Source organism: Adiantum capillus-veneris, chromosome 20 (genome assembly GCF_014529385.1).
Source record: "Adiantum capillus-veneris isolate H3 chromosome 20, ASM1452938v2, whole genome shotgun sequence".
Taxonomy (NCBI): domain Eukaryota; kingdom Viridiplantae; phylum Streptophyta; class Polypodiopsida; order Polypodiales; family Pteridaceae; genus Adiantum; species Adiantum capillus-veneris.
In genome coordinates, this window is record NC_140950.1 from 11,996,873 (window position 1) to 12,024,553 (window position 27,681).

The 27,681-nt window shown below is 44.8% G+C and overlaps 1 protein-coding gene across 1 annotated transcript in view; it reads left to right on the plus strand.

Moving 5' to 3' along the window:
* The window catches only part of LOC147432102 (transmembrane 50A-like protein), a 55,125-nt gene that overhangs the window by 999 nt on the left and 26,445 nt on the right, over positions 1–27,681 (plus strand). The window contains exon 2 of the mRNA XM_086492111.1: positions 112–205. Within this exon, the coding sequence (XP_086348237.1) occupies positions 112–205 (94 nt within the window). The remainder of the gene's footprint in view (positions 1–111; positions 206–27,681) is intronic.

Consider the following 27,681-nt stretch of genomic DNA (forward strand, 5'->3'; position numbering starts at 1 on the left):
CATCATAGCTAGTAGTTGTATGTTGGTGTTCCTTGAGATTATCTTTAACCATCTTCAGCTAAACCAAGAACGTGAGAAAGTTTTAGCTGGCTTAGCTTTGTCTTCTTTCAGGCATTTTTGCGTCATTTGCAGCACTAATGTTCAACTGTGTGAAGCGGGATGAAATACAAGATTACTCCCCATATGATGAGGGTGAAGGATGCAGGTAATATTTTATAAATTAATCTAGGACATTCATTTCTTTTTCCTTGTCAAATCATTCCTGTATAGTATTTGTCAACTCTGGTAAAAGGTATGTGCGATGCCAATGTTTTTAGCTTTGGGTGCTTAGACGTTCTCTTATGCTCTTTTGGAAGTTGTTGTGGGGAGACTGAATTGTAGGATTAAGTCTCTGTGATTGTTTTCTTGTTTCAAGTTTCAGTCAAGTAAGCTTCTCTAAGTTATTTTGCCTAAACCCGTTTTTATCTAGTTTTTGTTTGAAAACAAGTAAGCTGATTTAGTTTTTTCTTTATTGTTTTCTTGTGTGCCTTACTGTTGTGTTTTTGTGAGTGTTTTAGCCTCCCTTATAATTCGTAAATTCAGACCTTTCTGAACTTATGAAGGGATGTGTACTTATACTTTGCTTGTCAAGATCAGCATTAGGTCGTTATGGGGGTAATTGGGTATCTTGAAACATCGATGTCATACTTTGCTTAAATTCTTCCTTTAAATATATTTTACCTGAATTAATGAGGGTTATTATATAGACAGATTGATTGTATGAGAATGTAGCCCTCATTATATCGCGGGCCCCGGTGTTGGTGGGGCGGCGTGGAAGTTGGCCTACACGCAATGAAAGTGTCGATTTGTGTGGACCTATGGAGACTTCATCCCTCAGTTGTTTAACTTGGGTGTATTGTCTTGAGCATAAGGTGAGAGTTTTAAGATCTTCGTGAGCATACACCTGTTGAGAAGGGAAGAAAGGAGTAAAAGACTGCCTCAAATGCTTTTATATGGTACTATGCGTACAATTTCACACTCATGAGCTTGCAAATGCCCGTTCTCTTTCCAAGAATGGAGTCGTGAAATAGAAAAATAGGACCATCATTGAGATGGCATTGACAATGCTCAAGCATGGAATTATCTTGGTCATTGTGGCAGAGGCACAACTGCCCATTCTCAGCTGTTTTCCTACGACTTCACTTCCTTGACAAACTCCCGGATGTCTACCATTTCCATATCCATGTTCCTCGAAAGCAGAGAAGGCTACTTAATTCTAGGTCCAACAAGATGATCTTTGTTAGTTGTTGTAAAGGCTATTATCTTTATGACCTTAAATTGATACTATGATTAGCTGAGATATTCTCTTCAACGGATGTGTGTCTTCCAAGAGGGATTTGTTTCAAAGTTTACTACTTTTAACTCTTGATTTACTTTTGAAGATCCTCCGGATGAGTCTTTCCTTTGGATAAACCTTCTTCTCTAGTTTTAGATCTTAAAAATCCGAAGGATGGTTTGCAAACCTGTCACAAGACGGGCACCACGTGCCAATAGAAAAGACCGCAGATTGAACAGACTTTTAGCACTTCAATAACAATTGAACAGAAAGAGAGACGACAGGCGACGCGGAGTGGCGAAATTCCATCCCAGAGAGTATTGGCCCCAAACCTTGGTGCCCCTTGCGGTATTTCTTTATATTGCATCATCAAAGTACAAGCCGATACTTCAGACTCTGCACCTTCTCCAGGAAGCATGCCAGAGAATGAGCCCTAACCTCATATTTAAAGGCCCTAGGCCCGAAAAGCAGTTTACAGTAAAAAGCCTTCAAACTCAAAAGCATCTGGTCCAAAAGCAAAGCCAAAAAGTTGCCAGCGTAAATCACGGAAATCCGTACATCCTGCCACGTCATCAGCCAACGCAAAACGCGGAAATCCGTACAGCTTGCAATGTCATCATGCCAGCGCAATTATCGAAAATCTGCCACGTCATCAATTTTTTTTGCGCGTGTGTGTGCAGTTCCTGCCTTATTTTAATCCTTGGTCACTTGGAGCCCCATTGAACGGGGTCCCCATAAGTCGGTAGGACTTCTTCTTTTGTTACTTGTTCTTCTTAGGGTTTAGGCCCCTCAGCCGGTAGCTCCGTTCTTCAGTAGGTTGACACGTCAGCAGTTTGTTACATATCTCTATCGAGTTAACACTGGATGATCTTTTAGACATTATTGTTGATGCTCTTATGGGTGCTTCTCTACCTAGTGAGCGACTTGTTAAGTTTTCTCGGTGACTTTTAGATACCCCCCTTAAAATAATCCAAAGTATAGAAGTGTTTTTCAGATTGTTGTAGTATTGGTAATTTGAGAGAGACTCAATTTCGATAAAGCTCCAAGATGGACAAAGCTTTATTCTCGATGAACTATGCTTTGTTATGTATCCAAAACAAAGATCCTCACTATTGAGGAAGCCCTTTGTCAGTCGAAGTGGAAGGAAGCCATGTTGGTTGAGATTGATTACGTGAAGAATGACTGACAGTTGCATTCTCCAAGCTTTATAGGGTGTTGGCGTGTCCATGGTCGCTTCGGCTTTGACTATTTCATCAACTTCAGTCCACTATAGTCTTTGAGCTATAGAGGGGGTGTTAAAATTATGCATTTCATGCGAACTTGCCCAGTTTATAATCTTTTGATTTAGTTAGGCATTTCATGTATTTGCCACAATTTATATATGTAGGGTCCGATAACTTTCTATGGAATTAGCCCCTCGGGCTATCACTTTGTATCCGTTTGGTCAGAGTTAATTGGAGCAATCTCAAACTTGGCTTCTCTCTCTCTCTCTCTCTCTCTCTCTCTCTCTCTCTCTCTCTCTCTCTCGTCTGCAACCGTGTGTGTCTCGCATCTATGCTTCTGCATTGTGCTATTTTGACACTTCATGGGTAAAAGTATCTTATATTTTCGGTCCTTTTTCCACTTATATAAAACATGAACACGATTCCAACTTGAACTTGGATGCCGGTAGTGGAGCATACACAAAAATTGTAGGCTGCATCTTTTTTGGCCTCAACCTTATACTTATAGAACGAGAAGTTATATATGTGCACAAAAATAGAAGATTTGCAAAGCATTCTAGATCAAGAAAGCTGGCTCTTTTGTTAAAGGGGAATGCACAAATGGTGGTCGACCTTATTGCTTAATGTACATACACCACATACTTGGGTGGGATTCAATCAATTGTTTGCTTCTCTATGGTTGACATTGGCTTATGAGGCTCTTCTTGTGTACAAGGACCTGTTCTGGAATGAGACTTGCTGGTCTTCCTTCCACTTTTGGTTGCTTCTTTGGTTCCCTATCCTTTGACACCTCACCTTTGTCACATGAATTGCATCGTGAATCTTCCAAGTATCTGGCAACGTTAGTTGAAAGGATACATCGTTTATCTTTTCTAGAATGTGGATGTCACATGACACATCCAACCTTGTGTCCGTGGACAAGCTACAGCATGACCAGGGTTCAGTTCAATCAAGTCAGTCTAGAATAGGAAGTGATCTGGCACTTTTGTGAGTCTGACGGTCACAGACCGTGCATGACCAGACACGTAGAGTAGATGCATATCCTCCGGTTGCACATAGCATGATCATCAGCATTCCCATCAAAATCCATCAGGGGAATTTTCCAGTGCATTAAAACCTATTTTCCCTATTTTTGCATTTTTCACTTATTTATTAAGTGACTTTTGTTGGGAACTAGGTAGGGCAATTTGACTAAGTAAATATACAAGCAACCTAGGGCTAGCACTATCTGGTAGAAGAGGCAGCAGGAGCATTGCTCAACAGGCCAATTCTCAAGCAAGAACAAGGACCCCTTCAACCTGGCGTTTTCAGCAAGGGTCCCAGCAGCCTGGCGTTTTTGAGCAACAACTCCAGCACTTATCAGCCCCTGCATTGGCGATTCTGCATCAGCAAATTCAGCCCTGCACTTGGCGCTTCCATGAGCATTTTTGCCAGCGCTTTTCAGCAGGGATTCCAGCGTTTTCAGCAGGGGATTTTCAGCAAGCAAGTGACCAGCAAGACAGCGTTTCTGCAGCGTTTTTGGACAGCAAATCAGCGACGGAAAGGGACCTGGAGGCAGCGTTTTTCATGAGCCATTAAGCCAACATTTCAAGCTTCAGTTTTAGCATTAGATTCACCTTCGTCAGCCACTCATTGCGTCATAGCCTCTCAAGCTAGCATCAGAGTCTTGTACCAGATTGTGCAATCAATAGTAGACCACTCTCGCCATCGAGAGTGGGGCCCTTGGAGGAGGGCTTGACAACTTCCCGGTGTCGTATTCTCTTCTCTCTACTCTCAGTCTCATGCACCTTCATTCACAGTGTCCATTCACTTTGTTTGTGTCCATTGCACTCTCTCACTAAAGGAACGGAAGGCTCTCCCTTCCCTAAGTAAAAGGAACCCTTGAGCACAGTTCGGAGCACTTATCTTGAGCAAAGGTCAACATTCACTTTCGCTGCATCTTACACTGGAAAGGCATATAGTATTGCATACTAAGCTTTGGGAAAAGCGTCTCCTTACCCACCCTTCCTCTTTCATAGGCGTACTTTCTCAAACCGAAGAAGCACCTAGTCATTCTCCTTCAACTGCAAGTTGCATTGATGCTTGTTAGCTGCCTTCTTATGCCATGCTTGAGACTTATGCATAGCGTCCTTTACCTTGGCAAAGGCAGCCTCTATATCCTTTGTGTACTCATTTGCTTTGAAAATCTTGTCCTTGGTGCATAGAATCGGTGGAACCTTTTTGAAAGAAAATGGCGACAATCTCAAATGACGCCTTCCTCGTTGATGTGCGAATAGTGGTGCTGTGAGTGTCACTAGGAGGTGTATTTTTCTTGTTGCTTTCTTTAAATATGTACTACATATTTTTATTTATTTTTACTTACTTTTTTCGAAACCCTTGAAAATGTGCAAGTGGACATTGCATGGCCAATGTGAAATGGCTGCGGTTGAATGCGTTTCTCACATCGGGAATCTAGGTCGGTCAGCCAGGAACTGGTCGGGCTAGTTAGCACTGAATTCTGATGAGTATGGAAGCCTGTGTACGTCAAATGGAATTTTGGCCACTCGACAAGTCACAACTTTATAAGTTGGTGGGTACTAGGAAATTAAGCCAAAGGGGCAAACTGGACACATGGCAATAGGAGAGCAACCTGCAAGCCAACACCCTCCAGAAGCTCTTCCCAAGAGGGGGCGCCCAAAATTGAGGGTGGAGTCTGATTTTACTCATTGTGAAGTTGTGAACTATAGTTTGTGTGTGAGTAGTGGGTGCAGGTTATCACAACTTTAATGGAAAGCTTGCCTCAATGCCTTCTCCCTTGTAGCATGTAGCGCGACAATTTGCTCTCGCGCATCTCTCTCTCCCCTTTGCACATATGGTAATGCCCCACTAATTGGGCTTCTCAGTTGACCATGTACAGTTCTGGGGGTTTTATGCGCGTTTGCCAAGGCAAGAGCCTTCTGAATGAGTACCGGATTAGCTGATTGCTAGGTCCCCACAGGTAGGCATAGTTCCATTGCGAAGGATTGCAAAAACGGAGAGTTTTATCGCGTGAAAACTCGTCCAATTCAAAGGGGAGTTGTCCCATTGTGCGGGAGCACCTGAGACATGCGTGGGCGTGTTCGCTCCGCTCAAAACAATCCAAAATAGAAAATTACAGCCTACTGTGTTTTTCTGCAGGCTGAGGGTTCCGCACCTAAACTACAAGAAATCACCAGGGGAGCCTCGAGAAAGCCTTGGGATTTGCATACAAGGTTTTGGGCACCCGATAGTGGCAAAACAGAGAATTACAACACATTGAAATTGACCTGCAGCTCACTGGAAAGCTTTCAAAATGCAAGGGAGTGTGTCCTTGACGTGTACTTTTGACCTATAGGGGTTTTGGCGTCGTTATGCTACCGAAATCAGATCGGAAACCTGCGATTTCAGCCCTTAATAGGTTTGAACAGATTGGTGAGAGTTTCATCTAAGTGTTCGAATCGTCTATTTTCAATTGAATAAGGAAATACCAAAAGGGACGCCCGTCTTTGGGGCCTACAATGTGTCGGTCTTCATGTGCGCAGTGACAATCTAGTCGCTGGACGCAGCTGTACTCTGTTTTCTTCTCAGTGCTCTGTGTGAAGTTAACAAGTACTGCCCTCTACTGTGTACTGGCCGGTTTTATGGTTCCATCACGGGATAGTCGCCTTTTCTTCAAAAAGTGCAGCGTGGATTGTTGTGGGTAAAAGCAACACAGAGCTTATCGTTTTGGCAGAGAAGAGAGACCAAGTACCTGAAGAGGGATCTTCCTCACTTGGCATAGAGAAAGTTCCTTCAATTCTTCAAGAAGAGGACAGGTTGTTCAAAGCTCAACTGCGTGGTGACATGGAAATGCTTCAACAGCTGGCCAACAATCCAAGGATGCAGGAGTTCTTACAGGCTCCTACACAAGAATTCAGGCTCGGACACATGATATTCAAGCTTCGACACAGGGCATGACTAAGCCGTTGCAAGAAAAGGAGATTTCCAATGCACAAAGGTGTCATGATGCTCGAGGGAAAGCCCATGTGATTGAGCAACCACCAATGTCCATTGATCCCAAGCAATTTGCTTTACTTGGACAGGAACCGTTTGTGAATGGTCAAGGGAGTAATGAATAGACTATGCGTCAGACCTTCCGCTATCTACTTCATATCCTGTTTATTTTGTATGTCAGGTGCAGCGGAAGAGTTTAAGGATTTAGCTCGGATCTAGTACTCTGCACAAACACAAGGTTACTTTACTTCACTTGAAAAGAGAAACTAAATTGAAGACAATGAAGGAGAGAGACACATAGGGAGAGAATAGAACGACATGGCATGTCGGGACCCAACGACCCTCAAGGGACCCCTTGCTTTGTTGCTAGAGCAAGTACTTTCTTTATTACTTGCACAAAATGCTGATACAATGATGCTAATGCTTAGATGTTGAGATGCTGATGGGTACTTGCTAGAGATGCTAGGTATTGGATACTTGGTACTTGAGAGGCTAAGTGTTGAGTACTGTGGGTACTTTGGTTCTTGGTATTGCGGGTACTGAAGGTGCTTAGTACTGATGGTACTGTGGGGTTGAATGCTGAAAGTCCCTTCAGAATGCTTGGGGATGCTGATGGTACAGAGGTAATGATGATCCAAACACTGAGCTAGGCAGGAGCCAAGGGGTGCTAGATGCTGAAGGTACTTGCCTGCAAAATGCAGGTATCAGGGAAAGACGTCAAAGTTCGACGGAGAGACCAAAATGCTGGGGTGCCGGAGTGCTGGAATCGTTGATGCTGCTGGCTGGAAACGCTGGTTTTTGAGGCTAGAAAAGGCTGGCTGAATAGGGCCGAAAAATTCTGGTGTGGTCTTGCTATTGCGATGGTTCTAAAAAACGCTAAGGTGCTGAGCGTGAAAGCGTTGAATGGCTGGCTGCGACATGGCGATTGCTGAGGTACTCGTGTACTGACTTCTGGTTCTGCTGCTGCTTCTTCCTTCTTGCCCGGAGAGAGACCCTCCGAGGCCACCTTTATAGCGATCTCCATGCTGGGTCAAGCAGTAAACTTAAAGCCTCTATGATGTTTGACAAATAAAGCTAAAATTGTCACTTATTATTAAGTTTGTAACCCACTAATAAGAGGTGCTTCGTATGCGGTAATTGCCTGTATGTTGACTAACTGTACTGTGCAAGAGAGGGTATGCTACTATGAACTGCATGGGCATGCGCGTTGTTGCTAAATTGGCTTTATCTGACATAAAAATAATTCTAAATGAATTATTGGATTTATAAGTGAGAGGGTTTTCTCGCTTGGAACATTAGGAAAAATAATTCTAAATGAATTATTGGAATTTTAAGTGAGAGGGTTTTTCTCACTGGAGACATCCGAGTATAGAGTATTCCTAGTGCGTCAGTCAAAGTAATGACGGGAGCACTAAGAACGGGAATATCTGTAAGGCCACCAGGAATTGGTACTTCTGATGCATCACATCGGATGGGTGACGGGGAGCATCGGGAAGAAGTATTCGACCATCCGGGAACGGACATCTCTGATGCGTCATAGGATGGGTGACATAGAGCATCGCGAAGGAGATTGTACCGTAAGTTCGGTAGGAAAGGACTAGGTGATGGGTATTCCCGATGCGTCACAAGGTGGGTGACGGGTGCATCGGAAAGGGAATATCCATAGTCGGGAGGAAATTCCGAACTGTGTTAGAATTGTGCACAAGGAAAGGCAAGCACTTGAATGAAGATGGGTTCAGAGGAAACTTTGAGGAAAAACGGATGCTTTTTGAGAAAGTGGAATTGCTTTTCGGGAAAGCAAATGCTTTCCCGTGAGAAAGTCTATGTTTGCATTGCAACTGTGCGTGTGATTGCATCTAGGGACGCCTGGCAAGTGCTGTGAAAGCATTGTTTTTAACTTATAAGGTTTTCTTGAGTTTTTGGACAGATTCAGACCATTTTTAAAGGTGACCGGTTGCCCACTTAATAAGTGGGCAGCCATCCGATAAATAAGGCAACAGATCAGCCAGCGTTTTCTCTCTCTTTTTTTTGGCGAAACAACAGCCTTTAAATAAAATAAAAAATAATAAAAAAAAAACAACGGAAAAACGGCCGCGATCTCTACACGAGCAGCTATTCGTGCCCGTGGCCGGGAGCTATAAAAGCATCTCATGCCCTCACTCAGAGGGAAGGATCAGTTTTTACAAGAAGGAGATGTTGCTGCAGAGTTCACCCTGCAAAGAAGACGTTTGCCGATGATGCCCATGGCTGTTCCAAGTGTACCCGATGTCGCCAAGACCCAGTGCGCGAGTTCCCTCGCGAAGAAGTACCTACGGGGCATGTTTCCATTGCGACAAGCTGCTGTTTTTCTCTGTTTTCAGCCCATAAACGTCGTAGACGGGGCTGATTTACGAGAAGGAACCCGAGAACACACCTCTTTTGTGTGTAGGATTGGAAGAGAGGAATTTTCTATGTAGAGATCTCTTCCGGGGAATTGCTTTTCGAGAATCGAGTTCCGTTTCGAGCGTCGAGACTTTGAAGGTAACGATTTTCATGTTATGATCTTTGAGTATTTGATTGCAGGTGTACTTCCTCTTCGTGAGGGAGTAGGAGCAGAGGAAGGCATGAGCCTCTGCAGGAGAAAAGCGCTCTGTGGAACTAGAGCCAGATCAGCCCAAGGGTTTCGTACCCGAGTTTGGGAAGTAGATCCACGGATCGGAGAGAGGTAGTCTCTCAAGTTGTGATCCGGAAGTTGGGATTCCCAAGTAAGGAGTTCGTGTCCGGGAAAGCAGAGTTGTTCTGCGGGAAGAGGACTCTGGAAAGAGAGTTGGAAAAGAGTTGCAGGGATGACATGCCCTGAGTCTGGAAGGTGAGAACCAGAGGTGAGAACCTTGATTCTCGAGGAATTGGAATAAGGAACGGAAGTTCCTTGGAATAGGGTTTTGCCCTAGGAATCGGAAGCTGAGGCTTCCGGGAGCCATCAAGTCTTATTCTAGAACGAACGTGGTAATACGTTCAGTTCAAGTGCTTGTATAGACTTCTCCTCAGTAATAAAGATACTATTACGGGGGGGGACCAGCTCATCTTCTGGTCCCCAGTATTGTGTCGATCTTCTCACTCTCTATCTCTCTCTCTATTTATTTCTCTCTATATCCTCTGGCTTCAGTAATAAATGATAAATCCTATTTATCCGAATGTATTTTATATTGTTATACTCTCCCGTTTGTGACACGCGTCTTGCTAGAGGCTCACAAAGTGCCAGTCTAGGTCCTATGCTAAACTAAGACCGACGCTAGATTGGAGCAGAAGAACTGTAGTGCGCACGTGACATTGGAGGTGGTTCAGTGTTTCAAGGTATGATTGGACCTTCCACAGGTTATATGCTAGGGATTGTGTTTGTGACAATGCAACCAAGCATGGTTAACCCTATGTATGGGAAAATGGGTGTCCACCCAGGTTTTCAGGATGCCTATGGTCAATTTGGAATGCTTGGAACACAGTTTGGTATGGCTCGTTTTTCGTAGCCGTATGCCCAAAATGTAGATATGACAGGCAAAACAGGTGATGCGAGTGCTGGAATGGACAATCCTGGAGCGCCACTTTTACGGGCACGTGTTCATGACAATTTGACTCCTTTGAGTCAGCCTAGGGATTACAAGGAAGGTGGACAGAGAGTGAGGTTTGAAACTTTCAGGGAAATTGAGGATCAACTGAAGGCTTTGACCTTCATACAACAGTTTGATGCAACTTATCTTGGAGGAAACTTGAGAGAGTCGTCGAAGGTACGCAAGGTTGCCACTTTCTTGAAAGGGAATGCGCTTCAACGGTGGACCGCATGTCACAAACTGCTGACGTGTCGAGCCACTGAAGAACGGAGCCAACCTGCAGATCCTGGCCAAGGGGTCTAAACCCTAGAAGAAGGAGCAGAAGAAGAAGAAGTCCTACCAACTTATGGGACCCTGTCTGATGGGGTACAGGGGACCTAAAGGCATTAAAAGTAAAGCGGGATTAAAACACGTACACACACACACAAAGCGTAGAAGATGATGACGTGAAAAATGTACGGACATCCCACCAAACGCATTGACATGCCGATGTGGCAGCTGTATGGATTTCCATAATTTGCATTGGCAGCTTTTCACGCCAGTTTTTGGGACCAGATGATTTTGAGTTTGATGCTTTTCATGTAACCGCTTTTCATAGGCCAAGGGCCTTTAAATATGTGTCATGGACACATTCTTTGGCATGCTTCAGGGTGAGGGCAGAGCGTGGAGTACCGCCTTGTACTAAGTTGAAGCAATATAAAGAAAAGACTGAAAGGGGCTCCAATTATTGGGCCAATGCTCTCTTGGAGTCTTAGGGTGGAACTCCGCCACTCCCCATCTCGTGTGTTGTGCATCTCTGTTAGTTCAGTTGTTATTTGAAGTGCTTAAAGTTGTTCAGTTTGTTCTTTTCCATTGGCATGTGGTGCCCGTCCCCGTTACATGTGTGCTTTTCTGAAAGCATACCGGTCCTACCAAACAACAGACAGAGCAAGGTGGCGCTTTCAAAGTTTACTGGAAATTATATTACAGAAGCTTCTTGTCCTGACCTCGGACTTATTAGCCGCTCCCACCCTTACTCCATCGCGCATCGGGCGCGCTCCCGTCTTCATCGCTCTGTCTTACAAGGCATAAGCCATAAAGATCACTTGCAAGAGAAGGATCAAAGATTTTTCGAGTCACTGTTTTTCTCAGATGCAGGGCCATGCAGTGGTGGAAGTCTATAGCTTCCAAGCCGCACACTCCAAGGACTTCGCAAGCTTTCAAGAAATTTTTCCCCGAAGTTACATGCCTTTAAACATCTTTCTTCAGATTGCAACTTCTGGCAGACTGGGGTATCCTTAAAGGCTTGCCACAAAAACCCTAGCAGATTAAAGCTTGAAATTCCTCGACATCTCTCAACCGGTGTCTCTTTTTGAACTGATAACCTTGGAGGTCTTGTGTGATTGGTATATCTTGGGGCTACCGTCACCGTCACAGGAACACTGCGTGTCGAGGCTTGTTTCGACTATTCAAGAGTTTATGGACCATGCTCTGGTCGGCTACAACCTTATGGAAGAAATCTAACCCTAATTTTGGTGCAATGTTCAGGGTGGAAAACCAGTCATCTTTCGAGCTCGATTGATGTCGATATAGCTTTTTGAGTTTGAGCTTTGTTTGAGAAATTGTTTGGTGATCTTGTTTGGAAATTGTCTGAAATGGATGGTATTTGTTTTACACTTGTCTTGGTGCAGATTTGAATTGTTTTGACTTTGGTTTTAATATTGGTTTCACTGCTTGGTGATTTACTCCCGAGTGGAGTAGTGAGAAATGATGTTTGAGAATGCTTGCTCATACTCATGGCTAGGACCCTTCTGGTTATTTACAGAGGGGGGGGGGAGTATTGTTGTTACTCATGGCCCGGACCTGGATGGTTATTTACCGGGGGGGGGGGAGGGTATTAAGAAGTAGTCTGAGCAGTGGTTTCTCTTGGCACCTCCAAACGACGCAGGCTGTTGCTAAATTGGCTTTATCCGACAAGAAAATAATTCTAAATGAATTATTGGATTTATAAGTGAGAGGGTTTTCTCGCTTGGGACCCCAAGAAAAATAATTATAAATGAATTATTGGAATTCTAAATGAGAGGGTTTTTCTCACTAGAGACATCCAAGTACAGAGTATTCCTAGTGCGTCGTTCAGAGTAATGATGGGAGCACTGTGAAAGGGAATATCTGTAAGGCCACCAGGAACGAGTACTTCTGATGCGTCACATCGGATGGATGACAGGGAGCATCGGGAAGAAGTATCCGACCATCCGAGAGCGGACATTTCTGATGCGTCATAGGATGGGTGACATAGAGCATCGTGAAGGAGATTGTACCGTAAGTTCGGTAGGAAAGGACTAGGTGATGGGTATCCCTGATGCGTCACAAGGTGGGTCACGGGTGCATCGGAAAGAGGATATCCATAGTCGATTGGAAATTCCGAACTGTGTTAGAATTGTGCACAAGGAAAAGCAAGCACTTGAATGAAGATGGGTTCAAAGGAAACTTTGAGGAAAAACAGATGCTTTCTAAGGAAGCGGAATTGCTTTTTGGGAAAGCAGATGCTTTCCCGCGAGGAAGTCTATGTCTGCATTGCAACTGTGCATGTGATTGCATCCAGGGACGCTTGGGAAGTGCTGTGAAAGCATTGTTTTTAACTTATAAGGTTTTATTGAGTTTTTGGACAAATTTAGACCATTTTAAAAGGTGACCGACCGCCCACTTAATAAGTGGGAAGCCTATGATTAAATAAAGCAGTATAAACCAGCCAACGATTTTTCTCTCTTTTTTTGGGAGAATAACGCAAAAAAAAAAGAAAAAAAGGGCTTCGATCTCTACGCGAGTAGCCTGCGCGCTCAGCTATTCGTGCCGTGGCCAGGAGCTATAAAAGCATCACATGCTCTCACTCAGAGGAGGAGATCAGTTTTTGCAAGAAGAAGATGATGCTGCAGATTACATCCGCAAAGAAGATGTGCCCATGGCTGCCCCAAGTGTACTAGATGTCGCCAAGACCCAGTGCGCGAGTTCCCTCGCGAAGAAGTGCCTATGGAGCGGGTTTCCATCACGACAAGTTGCTGTTTTTCTCTGTTTTCAGCCCATAAACGTCGTAGACGGGGCTGATTCACGAGAAGGAACCGGAGAACACACCTCTTTTGTGTGTAGGATTGGAAGAGAGGATTTTCTATGAAGAGATCTCTTCCGGGGAATTGCTTTTCGAGAACCGAGTTGCGTTTCGAGCGTCGAGACTTTGAAGGTAACGATTTTTATGTTATGAACTTTGAGTATTTGTTTGCAAGTGTACTTCCTCTTAGTGAAGGAGTAGGAGCAGAGGAAGGCATGAGCCTCTGCAGGAGAAAGCGCTCTGAGGAACTAGAGCCAAATCAGCCCAAGGGTTTCGTACCCAAGTTTGGGAAGCAGATCCACGGATCGAAGAAAGATAGACTCTTGAGATGTGATCCGGAAGTTGAATTCCCAAGGGAAGGACTTCGTGTCCAGGAAAGCGGAGTTATTCTGCAGGAAGAGGACTCTAGAAACAGAGTCGGAAAAGAGTTGTAGGGATGCCATGCCCTGAGTCTGGAAGGTGAGATCCAGAGGCGAGAACTATGATTCTCGAGGATTTGGAATAAGGAACGGAAGTTCCTTGGAATAGGGTTTTGCCCTAGGAATAGGAAGCCGAGGGTTTCGCGAACCATCAAGTCTCATTCTAGAACGAACGTGGTAATACTTTCGGTTCAAGTGCTTGTATAGACTTGTCCTTAGTAATAAAGATACTACTAGGGGGGGGGATCAGCCCATCTTCTAGTCCCCAGTACTGTGTCGATCCTCTCTCTCTCTCTCTCTCTCTCTCTATATCCTCTGGCTTCAGTATTAAGCGATCAATTCTATTTATCCGAGTATATTCTATATTGCTATGCGCTCCCATTTGTGACAGGCTGTTGTTTGGGAGGCGTTTGGTTGTAAAAGGCCTCTATATCTCCTGGCCCGGACCTTTTTAGGTTATGCGGGAGGAGTGATGAGGGAGTCGTTGAACAACTCATGGCCCGGACTTGGATGGTTATTTGCGGGGGGAGTGTTCGTCGACGACTTTATGTTTCTATGTCTTGTAACATGCATATGTGAGCATTTGTGTTGCATTGTGATGGGCCTACCACTGAATATTCCTTGTTGAATGAGATTTAAACCAACGACCTAGGATATCAATAGCTCCAATATGGAATGAGACTCCTTATTCGATGAGATTTTTTTGGGAAGCCGACGACCCAAGATATTAAGAGCTTCAATTTGGAATGAGAAAACTGATTGTCCCTCGGAAAATTTTGAGCTAACTTGAGTTGTTTTGCAGACATGTCGTAATCCCGGATGATTACTTTCTTTCAAGCAGGAGGGATGTCACAAACTGCTGACGTGTTGAGCCATTGAAGAACGGAGCCAACATGTAGATCCCGGTCGAGGGGCCTAAACCCTAATAAGCAACAACAGAGGAAGAAGTTCTATTAACTTATGGGACCCCGTCCGATGGGGGCCAAGGGACCTAAAGGCATTAAAACAAAAGCGAGACCAACACACGCGCAAAAAAAATAAAAAAACACGCAAAAAAAAAAGCGTAGAAGATGATGACGTGATTGCTGTACGGATAGCCTGCAAAACGCACTAACATGCTGACGTGGCACTTGTATGGATTTCCGTGTTTTACATTGATGACGTGGCAGATGTATAGATTTCTGTAATTTGCGTTGGCAGCTTTTCACGCTAGTTTTTGGGACCAGATGCTTTTGAGTTTGATGCTTTTTATGCAACTGCTTTTCATAGGCCAAGGACCTTTAAATATGTGCCATGGGCTCATTCTTTGGCATGCTTCCGGGTGAAGGTGCAGAGCGTGGAGTACTACCTTGTATTGAGTTGAAGCAATATAAAGAAGTATCGAAAGGGGCCCCAAGGTTTGGGGCTTGTGCTCTCTTGGGGTGGAACTCCGTCACTCCTCGTCTCGTGTGTTGTGCATCTCTTTCAGTTTAGTTGTTAATTGAAGTGCTTAAAATTGTTCAGTCTGTTCTTTTCCGTTGGCGCGTGGTGCCCATTCCCGTGACACCGCATTGTTGAATCAGGGTCAAGCCCCTACAACGTGGGTCCAATTCAACAGCTTTTTGCATCTGCATGGCTTACAAACACTTTTGAAGTGGATGCGATGGCAGAATGGCACGAGTTGAATGCTAAACACTGTGCAAATCTTGAAGAGTACAATAAACAGGTTTGGGCCGCACTGTTGCTAGTATCCTCCTATAGGTTTGTGCCATTGTCAGGACAGATCGAGAAGTACTGTTGTGGATTGCTCAAGAAAATAAGGGTGTAACAGACTTGGGACACTCCAAGTCGAGATTCTATCGCGACACCACAAGAATTCACTTGAAAACAGTTCACAGTTCACAATTGATTCAACACTGGCCTGGCGGATTTCCGTGCCTAGAGATTTTGGCCCCAAAGATTGGCGCCCCGTTCGGTATTTCTTTTTGTATTAATTTGCAACTCAAAGTACAAGCGAGTAGTCGGGACTCACTCTCAGACTCTGCGTCCAGATGCTCTGAGAAGTGAGAGCCCAAACTACTAATATATAGATTTACAAGGGATGCTAAAAGCAGTGCCCCAAAAGCTTCAAAATCAAAAGCCTCTCACAAGCTTTGCTTGTAAAAATTAAAGCAAAGCTCTCTCTCTCTCTCTCCTCTTTCTCTTGCCAATTGTGTAGCCAGAAAAGCAATATTCGCGTAGGATTTTCATCAAGCCTTGCGTAGGAAAATCAGCCCCTTTTTGCGTAGAAAAAGCAAGCCCCTTTTGGTGTAGGGAAATCCGTACAGTTGCCGCCACGTGGCTGTCCGTACAGGCTGCCGCAATTTCAGGGGACATCGTACGACAGTGCTACGTCAGCATTTTCCGCCCGTCCCATTTTTCGGGATTGTTCCTGCCAAGGGGTGTGTGTGTATGCTTATTGGCTGCCACGTCACAAGTTTGTGAGATACCCCCCTCTTGAAAGCATTGTAATCGCCCTCGATTATGCCTGCAAAATTGACAGAAGCCATAAACTGTCTTAGCAGACATTGATTGTTAGTATCGACGCACTAGGAACACATATCTAGCACATGTACCAAATCGACAGTCACATCACACGACATCACAGGACATCACTTGACATCACAAGACATCACATGACAAATTCACATTCAACATTCATTCGGATCTCAGACCATGATTTATCGGCAATGCAATTAGCGATCGCATCTAGATCCACTCAAGACCTCATAGATGTCCGATTGACTAATCCCTATTGCAACCATGTCTATCGAGATCATTCAGACCAAAATGCTACAGTCATTTCGTCTATCAGCTCTTGCACTTAAACAAGTCAAGAACAAATCAGTTTCATATTATTTGGAATTGCATTTCATAAAGTCATACAGCAGAATACTCTCAGCTCTCAGTATACCTGAAGCTGAAAGAGACATCAATGACTCTAATATCAAAAATCAAGGCATCTGTTGACAAAGGAGCGGAGTAACTCCCCTCTTGTGCATACCCACTGCACCAGATATCCGACCAAGCTGAATTTGGGGTTCTATTTGGAATACACTATGCTAAACCAAAAGCTTCAAGGTAAAGTTTCACAATCTGAGGAGTATCTGCTAGGTCCTCCTCCTCCATCCACTTCATCCAATGCAGGATAGTTCTTGAATTTAACCAAAAACCGCCTTCTCACTTTACCCTTAATCTTCCTGTCCTTATGTGCCAATATCTGTTCTGGAACAAGGATCTCCTCGTTTTCTTCCACTTCGGGTTGCTCATTAGGCTCCCCATCTTCGGGCACATCACCTTTAAAAGGTTTCAAGAGACTCACATGAAATGCATTGTGAATCCTCCAAGTGTTGGGCAGCTTTAGTCGGAACTTCCCTATGGGCGCACCCCTTGGCGGCCTTGCGCTCACACCAAGGTTGCTTTTTCCCACCTCACGTCGATTGGCCGGCCGCTAAGTGCACAGTCCGCTCTCAATGAGCGAAAAGAGAAACAAGGGGAAGCTGGACAAGACCTTCTTTCTTGGGTTTCTTGTTACTCTTCAAAACATGATTAGGAATCGACATGGCCAAGTGGAGTTGGGTTATGTGCGACCGCAACAAGCAAAAAAATATTATGTGGTTCTTTCCTTGAGTGATTGCCAAAGCTCTGATACCAATGTAAGATGCAGCGGATGTGAATGTTGAACTTTGCTCAAGATGAGTGCTCCGAACTGTGCTCAAGGGTTTCTTTTACTTGCGGAAAAGAGAGCCTTGCGTTCCTTTAGTGAGAGAGTGCAAATGATCACAAACAAAGTGGTAAACACTGTGAATGAAAGTGCTGAGATTGAGAGATAGAGCAAGAAGATTACGACACAAGAATGTTGTCAAACCCTCCTCGGAAGGCCCCACTCTCTATGGCGAGAGCGGTCTACTATTGATTGCACAAATCTCTACAATGCAATGGACTTGCCGACAATGTCGACGACGATGAGACGGGCTAAAAACTGAAAACGCTAAGGCTGAAATCTGCAAATCTTGTATCTGCTGAATTCTGACTCTATGTGAGTGACGACGGCGATGACGAACGACGATGCGCTGAAAAGGCAGATGCTGAAATCTGCAAATAGCGGGCTGAATCTGCAAACGCTTGTTGATCTGACCGTGCAGCGAGGATCTGCTGCGGGAAGGTGAGATCTGCGAGGTTTAGGGCTTGTTTTGCTGTGTCTATACGCTGAAAATGCAAAACGCTGATGCAAAGGGGACTTCTATCGCCGGGAATCTGCAAAACGCTAGGTGCTCTGCTGTCCCAAAAACACTAGGGCTTGATCTGCTGTCTACAAAACGCTTGGCTGTCCTTGATGAAAACGCTAGGCTGGTCTTTGGTCTGTTGGCTGGAAAACGCTAGGTTGCCTGTCGGATAGTCTTGCTGAGAAGGTGCTTTGTTGGACACTTGGTCCCTGCTGCCTCTTCTGCCAAAAAGTGCTAGTGCTAGCTTTTCTTATATACATGCTTGGTCACATTGCCCTTCCCAGTTTCCCAACAAAGTCACTTATTAATAATAAGTGAAAAATGGCTAAAATAGGGAAAATAGGTATGTGCATTGCAAAAATGCCCTTGATGGGTTCTGATGGTAATTTGATGATCATGCTGTGTGCAACCGGAGGATATGCATCTACTCTAAGTGCCTGGACATGCGCGGCCTACGAACAGACTCACAAAAGTGCTAGAACACTTTCTAAACTAATTGGACTGAACCCATGTCATGAAGTAGCTTGTCCACGTACACATAGGGTTAGATGTGCACATGACTTCAAAGTAGGCATTCATGTAGAGGAGAGGGGTATGACAAATGAAGCAGGTTTGACGCCTTGCTCATTCAGAGCTTGTTACTCCCATTATGGGGAAACTTCGTTTGCACATTCAAAGTTATGTGGATGCGGAAGAATTTCATATTATGCCACTTGAGGGTTGTGATGTGCCATTGGGTATCCCATGGCATTACAGGTTGCATGCTATGGTGGATACTTACAACAAAAAGATTACCCTTGTACATAGAGGAAAGACTCATGTCCTTGATGTAAAGCTTAAAGGCGAGTCTGTTAAAGTTGTTTCTGCTTTTGGAATTTCATCTGAAATAAAGAATCGTCTTTTAGCGTACTTGATCTTTGCAAAAGAAGTACCTAAAGTTGTATCTAATTTGTCTACCTTAGATAAAGATAGGTCAACTTTTTTGAGTGGTTTCAGTCATTGTTTTTCAGACTCTTTGCCAAGGGAGTTACTTACCTCTCGAGAGACCTGAGGATCATACCATAGATCTTGTGCCAGTTTCTAGGCCACCAAATAGACAACCTACAGGGTTAGTAGAAGAAAGAGATTATGAGTTAGGTCAACGAGCTTTTAGAGAAGGGGCTGATTCAGCCCAATCCGTTCCCTTTTTTGTTCACCTGTACTCCTAGTGCAGAAGAAGGATGGTTCATGGCGCATGTGCAATGACTACCGCGCTTTGAATAAGAATACCATCAAGAATAGGTTCCCCATACCGAGGATAGATGACATCCTTGATCGGCTTGAGGGAGCGTCATTGTTCACCAGGATAGACCTAAAGAGTGGGTACCATCAAATACGCATTAGGCCAGAAGATGTCCATAAGACTGCATTCAAGACAACTTTTGGTCTCCATTTGGTCTCACGTTCAATAGAATGATGGTTTAAGGTGCAACAGAAGTGAATGTTGATATTGCTCAAGATGAGTGCTCCGAACTGTGCTCATGGGTTCCTTTTAGTTACGGAAGGGAGAGCCTTCCGTTCCTTTAGAGAGAGAGTGCAATGATAACAAACAAAGTGAATGCTACTGTGAATGAAGGTGCTAAGATTGAGAGAGAGAGAGAGAGAGAGAGAGAGAGAGAGAGAGAGAGAGAGAGAGAGAGAGAGAAGAAGAAGAATATGACACTAGATGTCCTCCAAGGCCCCCCCTCTCTATGGCGAGAGAGGTCTATGCTATAGATTGCACAAATCTGGTACAATGGTCTGTATGCAATGGACTTGCCGACGATGTCGACGACAATGATGACGACGACGAGGACATGCTGAAAACTGAAAACGCTAGGACTGAAATGCTGAAATCTGGAAGACGCTAACATTCTGCTGAATACTGACACTGCGTCGGCGAGGATGACGATGATGACGATTCAGCGACGATGCGCTGAAAACGCAGATGCTGAAATCTGAAAACAACAGGCTGAAATTGTAAACGCTGACTGACTCGACGGTACGGCGAGGTTTTGCTACGGGTAGGTGAGATCTGCGAAGCTACGGGATGAATCTGCAAAGGCTAAATGCTGAAAACTGAAAACACTACCTGACTTGGCTGATGTGGTGCCGGGAAACTGCAAAACGCTAGGCCTGTTTTGCTACTGAAAAATGCCAGGCTGATCTGCTGTTGGAGGGAACGATGGGGAGAAATTGCTGCAGAAAACGCTAGTGGATCTAGGATCCAAAAATGCTGGCTGCTTTTGTTGGCTGAAAACGCTAATGGGTCTTTTGCCGGTCTTGCTGAGAAGTTGCACTGCAAGTCGCTTGAGCTTCTTCTGCTGGGAATGGGCGCCCTCTCTCTGCTTCTATACTTGCTGAAAGTTAACTCGAGTAGTTACTCCTGCATGCCCACGACCCTGGAATTTGGTAAAAAATAAAAATAAAAATGCCAAATGCTCGTAAAATGTTCTGTCCCAAAACTGGCCGGGATGTGGACCTTCTGCTTGGACAATGCATATGCTGGGTGGTACTGGGTGTGCAATCAGAGGATATGCAACTACTCTAAGTGCCTGAGCATGCATGGCCTGCGCATAGGCTCACAAAGGTGCCAGAGCACTGCCTAGGCTAACCTGAACCCTAGACCTGAGATAGCTTGTCCACATGCACATAGGGTTAGATGTGCACATGATAACCCCTCCTTTTCAAAGTGAGGTATTGGTACCGAGCTGCATGGCTTCCTTGTAGTCTGCCAAGAACTGTGGATAATCTCTGAAAAATTCTTCATTAATCCACACCGCCTCATGGGTTCCTCGATCCTTGAACTTCAAAAAGTAATGTCGTACTTGCTTCTTTGAGCCATGGCGAAACCGATGCAACAAGATCTGCTCAGGTTCCATGACTTCGGCTTCATCGATGATCTCTGGTTCTTCTTCTTCGGAATTGACCTATGGAGGTGTACCTTGAAACACTTTCAACCAAGAAACATGGAAAACATTGTGCATTGACCATGAGTCAAGCAATTGTAATTTCATAGAAACCTCATTGATCTTTTTAATGACAGGAAATGGACCATATATTCTGAAAGACAACTTAGGACACTTCTTTTCGACTTGCTTAAGACGTTGCTTCATGATTCTCAAATAGACCCAATCCCCTTCCTTGATAGAAACATCCTGACGATGCTTGTTAGTGTATCGTGAGTAAGATTCCTGAGCCTTGCTTAGCCGAAGCTTCACACTCTTAGAAATCTCATCCAACGATTGACTTTCAGCAGTGGCATCAGGCATTTGACTGACCGAGCGAGTCAATAGTGACTAGAATGGACGGCCAACCATTCCAAAAGCTGCCTCATACGGAGTTCTACCAATGGCAGAGCAATAAGACTCATTCAAAATTGCTTGGACCAATGGGAGCTGGAGCTCCCAATGAGACTGTTGATCATGCACATATGACTTCAAAACATAAAAAAACCAACTGATTGTAAATTTCTGTTTGACCATCTGACTGTGGATGAAAAGCGGATGAAAAGTTTAACTTTGTGTCAAAATTTTCATAAAGAGCGTGCCAAAAATTTGATGTGAACTTAACATCCCTATCTGAAACGATTGACTTGATAACCTGTCACGTGACACATCCAACCCGATGTGTCCGTGGACAAGCTACAACATGACCAAGGTTCAGTCAGCCAAGTCAGTCTAGAATAGGAAGTGATCTAGCACTTTTGTGAGTCTGTTCGCAGACCGTGCATGTCCAAACGCTTAGATTAGATGCATATCCTATGGTTGCACACAACATGATCATCTGATTTCCATAAGAACCCATCAGGAGCATTCTTACAGTGCACATACCTATTTTCCCTATTTTTGACATTTTTCACTTATTATTTTTAAGTGACTTTTGTTGGAAACTAAGTAGGGAAAATTTACTAAGTTTGTATATAAGAAAACCTAGCGCTAGCACTTTCTGGGCAGAAGAGGAAGCAGGAGCACCTTGCTCAACAGGCAACTTCTCAACAAGCCCCCCCACATCAGCAGAGCTAGCGTTTTTGCATCTGCAAGGACCTAGCGTTTTCATCCACAGGCAGCTTGGCGTTTTGTGCACAACAGATCAGCCCCGGCAGCATCAAGACAGATCAAGAAGCCTAGCGTTTTGCATTTGCAAGACAACCGGCAGCAGTAGGACAGTTTTCAGCCCTAGCATTTTTGCATCAGCATTACCTCCTAGCGTTTTGCAGATTCATCGCGACAAGATTATCCCTTGCACCAGTGTTTTCAGTTTTCAGCAGTAGATCCCACAATAGACCCCCGAACCTCGTAGATCTCACCTTCCCGTAGCAGATCCTTGCCGCACAATCCGATCCGTCGGAATTTGCAGTTTCAGCCTGGAAAACGCAGATTTCAGCATCTGCGTTTTCAGCGCGTCGTCATCGCATCGTCGCCATCGACATCGTCACCGACATAGAGTCAGAATTCAGCAGATAAAGATTTGCAGATTTCAGTCATTAGCATTTTCAGATTTCAGCCCGTCTCGTCATCGTCCTTATCGTCGTCGACATCGTCGGCAAGTCCAAGCATTGTAGAGATTTGTGCAATCAATAGTAGACCGCTCTCGCCATAGAGAGTGGGGCCTTCGGAGGAGGGTTTTGACAACATTCTGGTGTCGTATTCTTCTCTCTCTATCTCTCAGTCTCAGCACCTTCATTCATAGTGTTATCACTTTGTTTGTGTCCATCGCACTCTCTCACTAAAGGAACGGAAAGCTCTCCCTTCCGTAAGTAAAAGGAACCTTGAGCACAGTTCGGAGCACTCATCTTGAGCAAAGTTAAACATTCGCTTCCGCTACACCTTACATTAGTATTAGAGCTTTGGCAGTGTTCTGTATCACTCAAGGAAAGAACCACAAGAACCACATAATTTTTTTTGCTTGTTGCGATCGCATGTAACCCAAGACCTCTTGGGCGTGTCGATTCCTAATTGTGTTTTTGAAGAGTGACAGGAAACCCAAGAAAGAAGGGCTTGTCCAGCTTCCCCTTGTTTCTCTTTTTACTAATTGAGAGCGGACCATGCACTTAGCGGCCGGCCAATCGACGTGAGATGGGAAAAAGCAACCTTGGTGTGAGCGCAAGGCCACCAAGGGGTGCGTCCGCGGGAAAGAGCAGAACTCGGGTGAAGAGAAGATCCTTCTCTAACACAGATTGCAAGCGAAAGAAGAACCTCAAGAACCTCAAGACCCTCAGGAACCCAAGAACCCAAGACAGACCCACAAGAACCTAAGTTCCGCGTGAACTTAAGAACCCAAGACTTCAGTGGATGGTTATCACCTGAAGCGGAATGGATACTTCGCATGGAGGTGATGAGCATGGAGTTGGTGAAGAAGAATTTTCCCCACCAGGAGGTTTTTCCGACCCTCCCCCTTGCCCATCTACGCCAAGGATTGCACTAACTCCTATGGAGGAGTTGGAGCATATATTTATGGACAGGAGGATAGAACTAGAAGCGCAACGCGCTGCCTTGGAGCCGCAAAGAAAGACAAGCAGCATGGGAGCAAAGACAGGAAGAACTGGATCGTAAACACGCAGAAAGAAAAACAGAAAAAGAAGCTAAAAGAAAGGCCGACTTGGAGTGTGAGCGTGAGCAAGCACGCGAAGTGGCCGAAGAAAGAATGGCAGCCTTAGAGCGTAAGCACGAGCAATCATGCTTAGCGGCCAAAGAAAGCCTAGCTGAATTCGATCGCAAGTGCGAAGAAAGACGGTTAGTGTATGAAGAACAGAGCGCTCGACACATGAAGGAGATGCAAGAGATTCGGGAAAAGGAGACTCTCTCAGTCTCTTCTTCTCCCAAGCATGACACACAGGATTTGCATGATGATAAGCGTGATGAATTGCATTATAATGATGAGTATGATGATTTGGATGATAAGGACAGGCATGATGATTTGCATGACGATCAAGATGTGATTTCTCACAAGCATGATGATTTGCAGGAAAAAAATGTGATTGTTCACAAGGATGATGTGCTAGTTGATACTTTCTCTACTGAAGCTAACCTCATTGCAGAGACGATCAATCTCGAAGCACCGATCTTGGCTCTTGAGTCGAGGTCCAAAGAACCCCCTGAGGAAGAACCGATCTTGGCTCTCGAACCTAGGTCCAAAGAACCCCCACAGGAAGTATTATGTGTTCGAATGATTAGTCAGCACGCATTGTTCGAGTGTTTCATTCGTGATACTTTCTTGTATTTTAGTCAGCGTCTTTATGTGATCCCTTTTCCTAAGCATGATATATTGTACTGTCACGTGACACATCCCAACCCTATGTGTCCGTGGACAAGCTACACCACAGCAGGGTTCAGTCAGTCCAGTCAGTTTAGATTAACAGTGATTTGGCACTTTTGTGAGTCTATTCGTAGACCGTGCATGTCTAGTCACTTAGCATAGATGCATATCCTCCGGTTGCACACAACATGATCATCGGAATTCCCATCAGAATCCATTCGCATCAGTTAGGGGAATTTTCCAGTGCATTTAGCCTATTTTCCTATTTATTGGGATTTTCACTTATTATTTTTAAGTGACTTTCCTACAAAAGTAGGTAGGGCAATTTTGCTAAGTTAATATATAAGCAAACCAAAGTTCACACTTTCTGGCAGAAGAGGCAGCAGGAGCTTCCCGCTCAACAGGCAACTTCTCAGCAGTACCCCCCAGCACACCCAGCGTTTTGGAGTTCATCCTCGCCGGGCCAGATCCCCACCATTGGCGTTTTCCTCATTTGCGATATCGCCGTCATCACCTAGATCCCCTAGCATTGCAGTTCCTCCCCGTGCTAGCAGTAGAAAGCCCAACGTTTTTGCTTGCAAAAACGCCACACAACCAGCCCAGCGATTTCTTCACAAAAACGCCAGCCACTTTGCAGATTCCAACATTTTTGCTTTGCAGAGTCGGATCAGCCTCGCATGCACGAGATCCATCAGCATTTTGTGTTTGCAGATGCAAATCAGCCTAGCGTTTTTGGTGAAAGCCAGATTCAGCCAGCGTTTTGTGTTTTCAGCCCTAAGCCACTTCAGACCACAGATTTTCAGCCTTATGCACAGTAGTAGATTTCCCCCAAGTTGGTTGCAGATGCTCCCCCATTTTCAGCCATCAAAACGCAGCCAAAACAGTCATTTTCAGCCACCAAGAAGACCATGAAAATCAGCAGATAAAAGATCCCAGATTTCAGCCATCAAGTCGTCGTCGTCATCGGCATAGTCCCATTGCATCAGTCCATTGCATTTGCATTGTACACCTTTGTGCAATCAAAGTAGACCACTCTCGCCGACGAGAGTGGGGCCTTCGGAGGAGGGTTTTACAACCTCTTGGGTGTCTTATCTCTTCTCTCTCCTTCTCTCAGTCTCATTCACTTGCACACACAATATCCACTCACTTTGTTCGTGATCATAGCACTCTCCACAAGACGGAAAGCTCTCTCTTTCCCTAAGAACTAAAAGGAACCTTGAGTAATAAAGATCACTAATCTTGAGAAAATACAACATTCATTCCGTTGCACCTAACATTGGTATCAGAGCTTTGGAAGTGTTCTGCATTACTCAAGGGAAGAACCACAAGAACCACAAGAATTTTTTTTTCTTGTTGCGATCGCACGAACCCAAGTTTACTTGGGCGTGGCGATTCCTAATCGTGTTTTGTTGAAGAGTGACAGGAATCCCAAGAAAGAAGGGCTTGTCCAGCCTCCCCTTGTGTCTCTTTTCACTCATTGAGAGCGGACCGTGCACTTAGCGGCCAGCCAATCGACGTGAGGTGGGAAAAAGCAACCTTGGTGTGAGCGCAAGGCCGCCAAGGGGTGCACCCGCAGAAAGGAGTAGAACTCGGGTGAAGAGAAGGTCCTTCTCCAACGCGATTTGCAAGCAAAAGAAACCCTCAAGAACCCAAGATTCTCACGAATCAAGGACCTCAAGAACCTCAAGAACCCAAGATTCTCATGAGTCAAGGACCTCAAGAACCCAAGATTCTCACGAATCAAGGACCTCAAGACCCTCAAGAACCAAGTTCCTCGCGAGCTTAAGACCCCAAGATCATAGTGCATGGTCGTTACCCAAAGCGGCATGGATACTTTGCCTTCAGGTGATGAGCATGAGAGAGGCGACGAAGGATTCTCCCCACCAGGAGGTTCTTCCAACCCTCCCCCTTCGCCATCTACGCCAGACCTTATGGAGGCAATGATGAAGCAAATGATGGCCATGATGGATCGACAAGACAATAAGCGCCTTGCTCAGGAGCGTGAGCGCATTGCTCTTGCCGCAAAACAAGAAGAAAATCGACTTTCTTTTGAACGCGAGCGCGATGAACGCGAGGCTCAAAGGAAGATTCGTCATCAAGAGTTTATTTCCCACATCCTAGCCTCGAAGACCGAACCACCCAAAGATCGTGAAAGTTCGTCAAGTGGCGCAAGCCACGACGCGGATTCCAACCATCCAGTTACAGAAAAGTTGACTTTCAGTAAGTATGACGGTAAGATGGATGCTACAGTGATTCATTCTTGGTTGCATCAATTTAATGCTTATTTTGCGACAACTAAGAAGACAAGCAACAACAATGTTTTGACGGCAGCTATGTACCTTGCCGGTGATGCCATTAATTGGTACCACGCATGGCAAGAGGCACAGCTAGCCGCGCACCTAGAGGCAGCCGACGATTTGACGCCCCTCTCTTTTAGTTGGGCTGATTTCCAAGACAAGCTCAAGGCGCGGTTTATGCCACCTCAGTACCTCGCACGATTGAAAGACGATTGGCGCACTCTCAAGCAAAATGGTATGCCGGTTATGTATTTTTCTAATCGTGTTTTGCAGCTAGGTACCCAACTTCGCATGTCGGATGATGAGCGCAAAGAGGCTTTTCTCTTTGGATTGGACGAGTATATCAAGTACGATGTCGAGGTATTCGATCCAATCGATCTCAACAAGGCGGTAGCGATTGCTCTCGCACAGGAGATGAAGCACAACAAGGGAAAGCCTAAGGAGAACAAGACTTCCACAAATACCTCGCAGACTTCTCAGAACGGTAAGAACGGTAAGAATAGTAAGAATGATAACTCTTCTAACCAATCTACCAACAGTCTCTCATCATAGAATTCTTCCAATGAATCTAAGGGTAAGGCTAACACAATTGCTAAACCTAAGCTTACTCCATATGAAAAGGTAGCACAAGGAATTGTAGGAGGTTACATCACTTCGGAAGAACAAAGCACTTATTCTAAGGAAGGTCGTTGTTTTCATTGTCACATTAAGGGTCACATAAAAAGAACATGTCCTAAGCTTGAATCGAATGAATCTAGAGAATCCACATCACCCACTACATCTGTCAATGCAATGAATGATAACACGATTGTGCCCAAAGTTTCTCAGGACCCTCTCATTGATGATTCTCTCAGTAAATGTTACGGTCGTACGTCGGGGCACCGTTTTGTCATATTGTTTGACCCAGGTAGTATGCACGATGTGATCAGCCCCTCTCTTGTTGAGAGAGCCCGCCTTGAAGTTAGTCCGAGGTTTCCTATCGAGGTCTCTGGCTTTCGTCCTGGTATGGACGCTCTCATCACGAAGGAGTGCCTTGATGTGTTGTTTGCAATTCAACAGACTGCCTTCACTAGAAGATTTGTTGTTTCTCCTCTCTTAGGATGTGATATGATTTTAGACATAAAATGGTTTCGTGAAATCAACCCTCTCGTTGATTGGAAGGCTAGCACTTCAACTCTCAATGCCAAAAGTGATTCTCCTACTGTCTTTCATGTAGTGGATACTTCTCCTTCTCCATCTCTCATTGCTAAT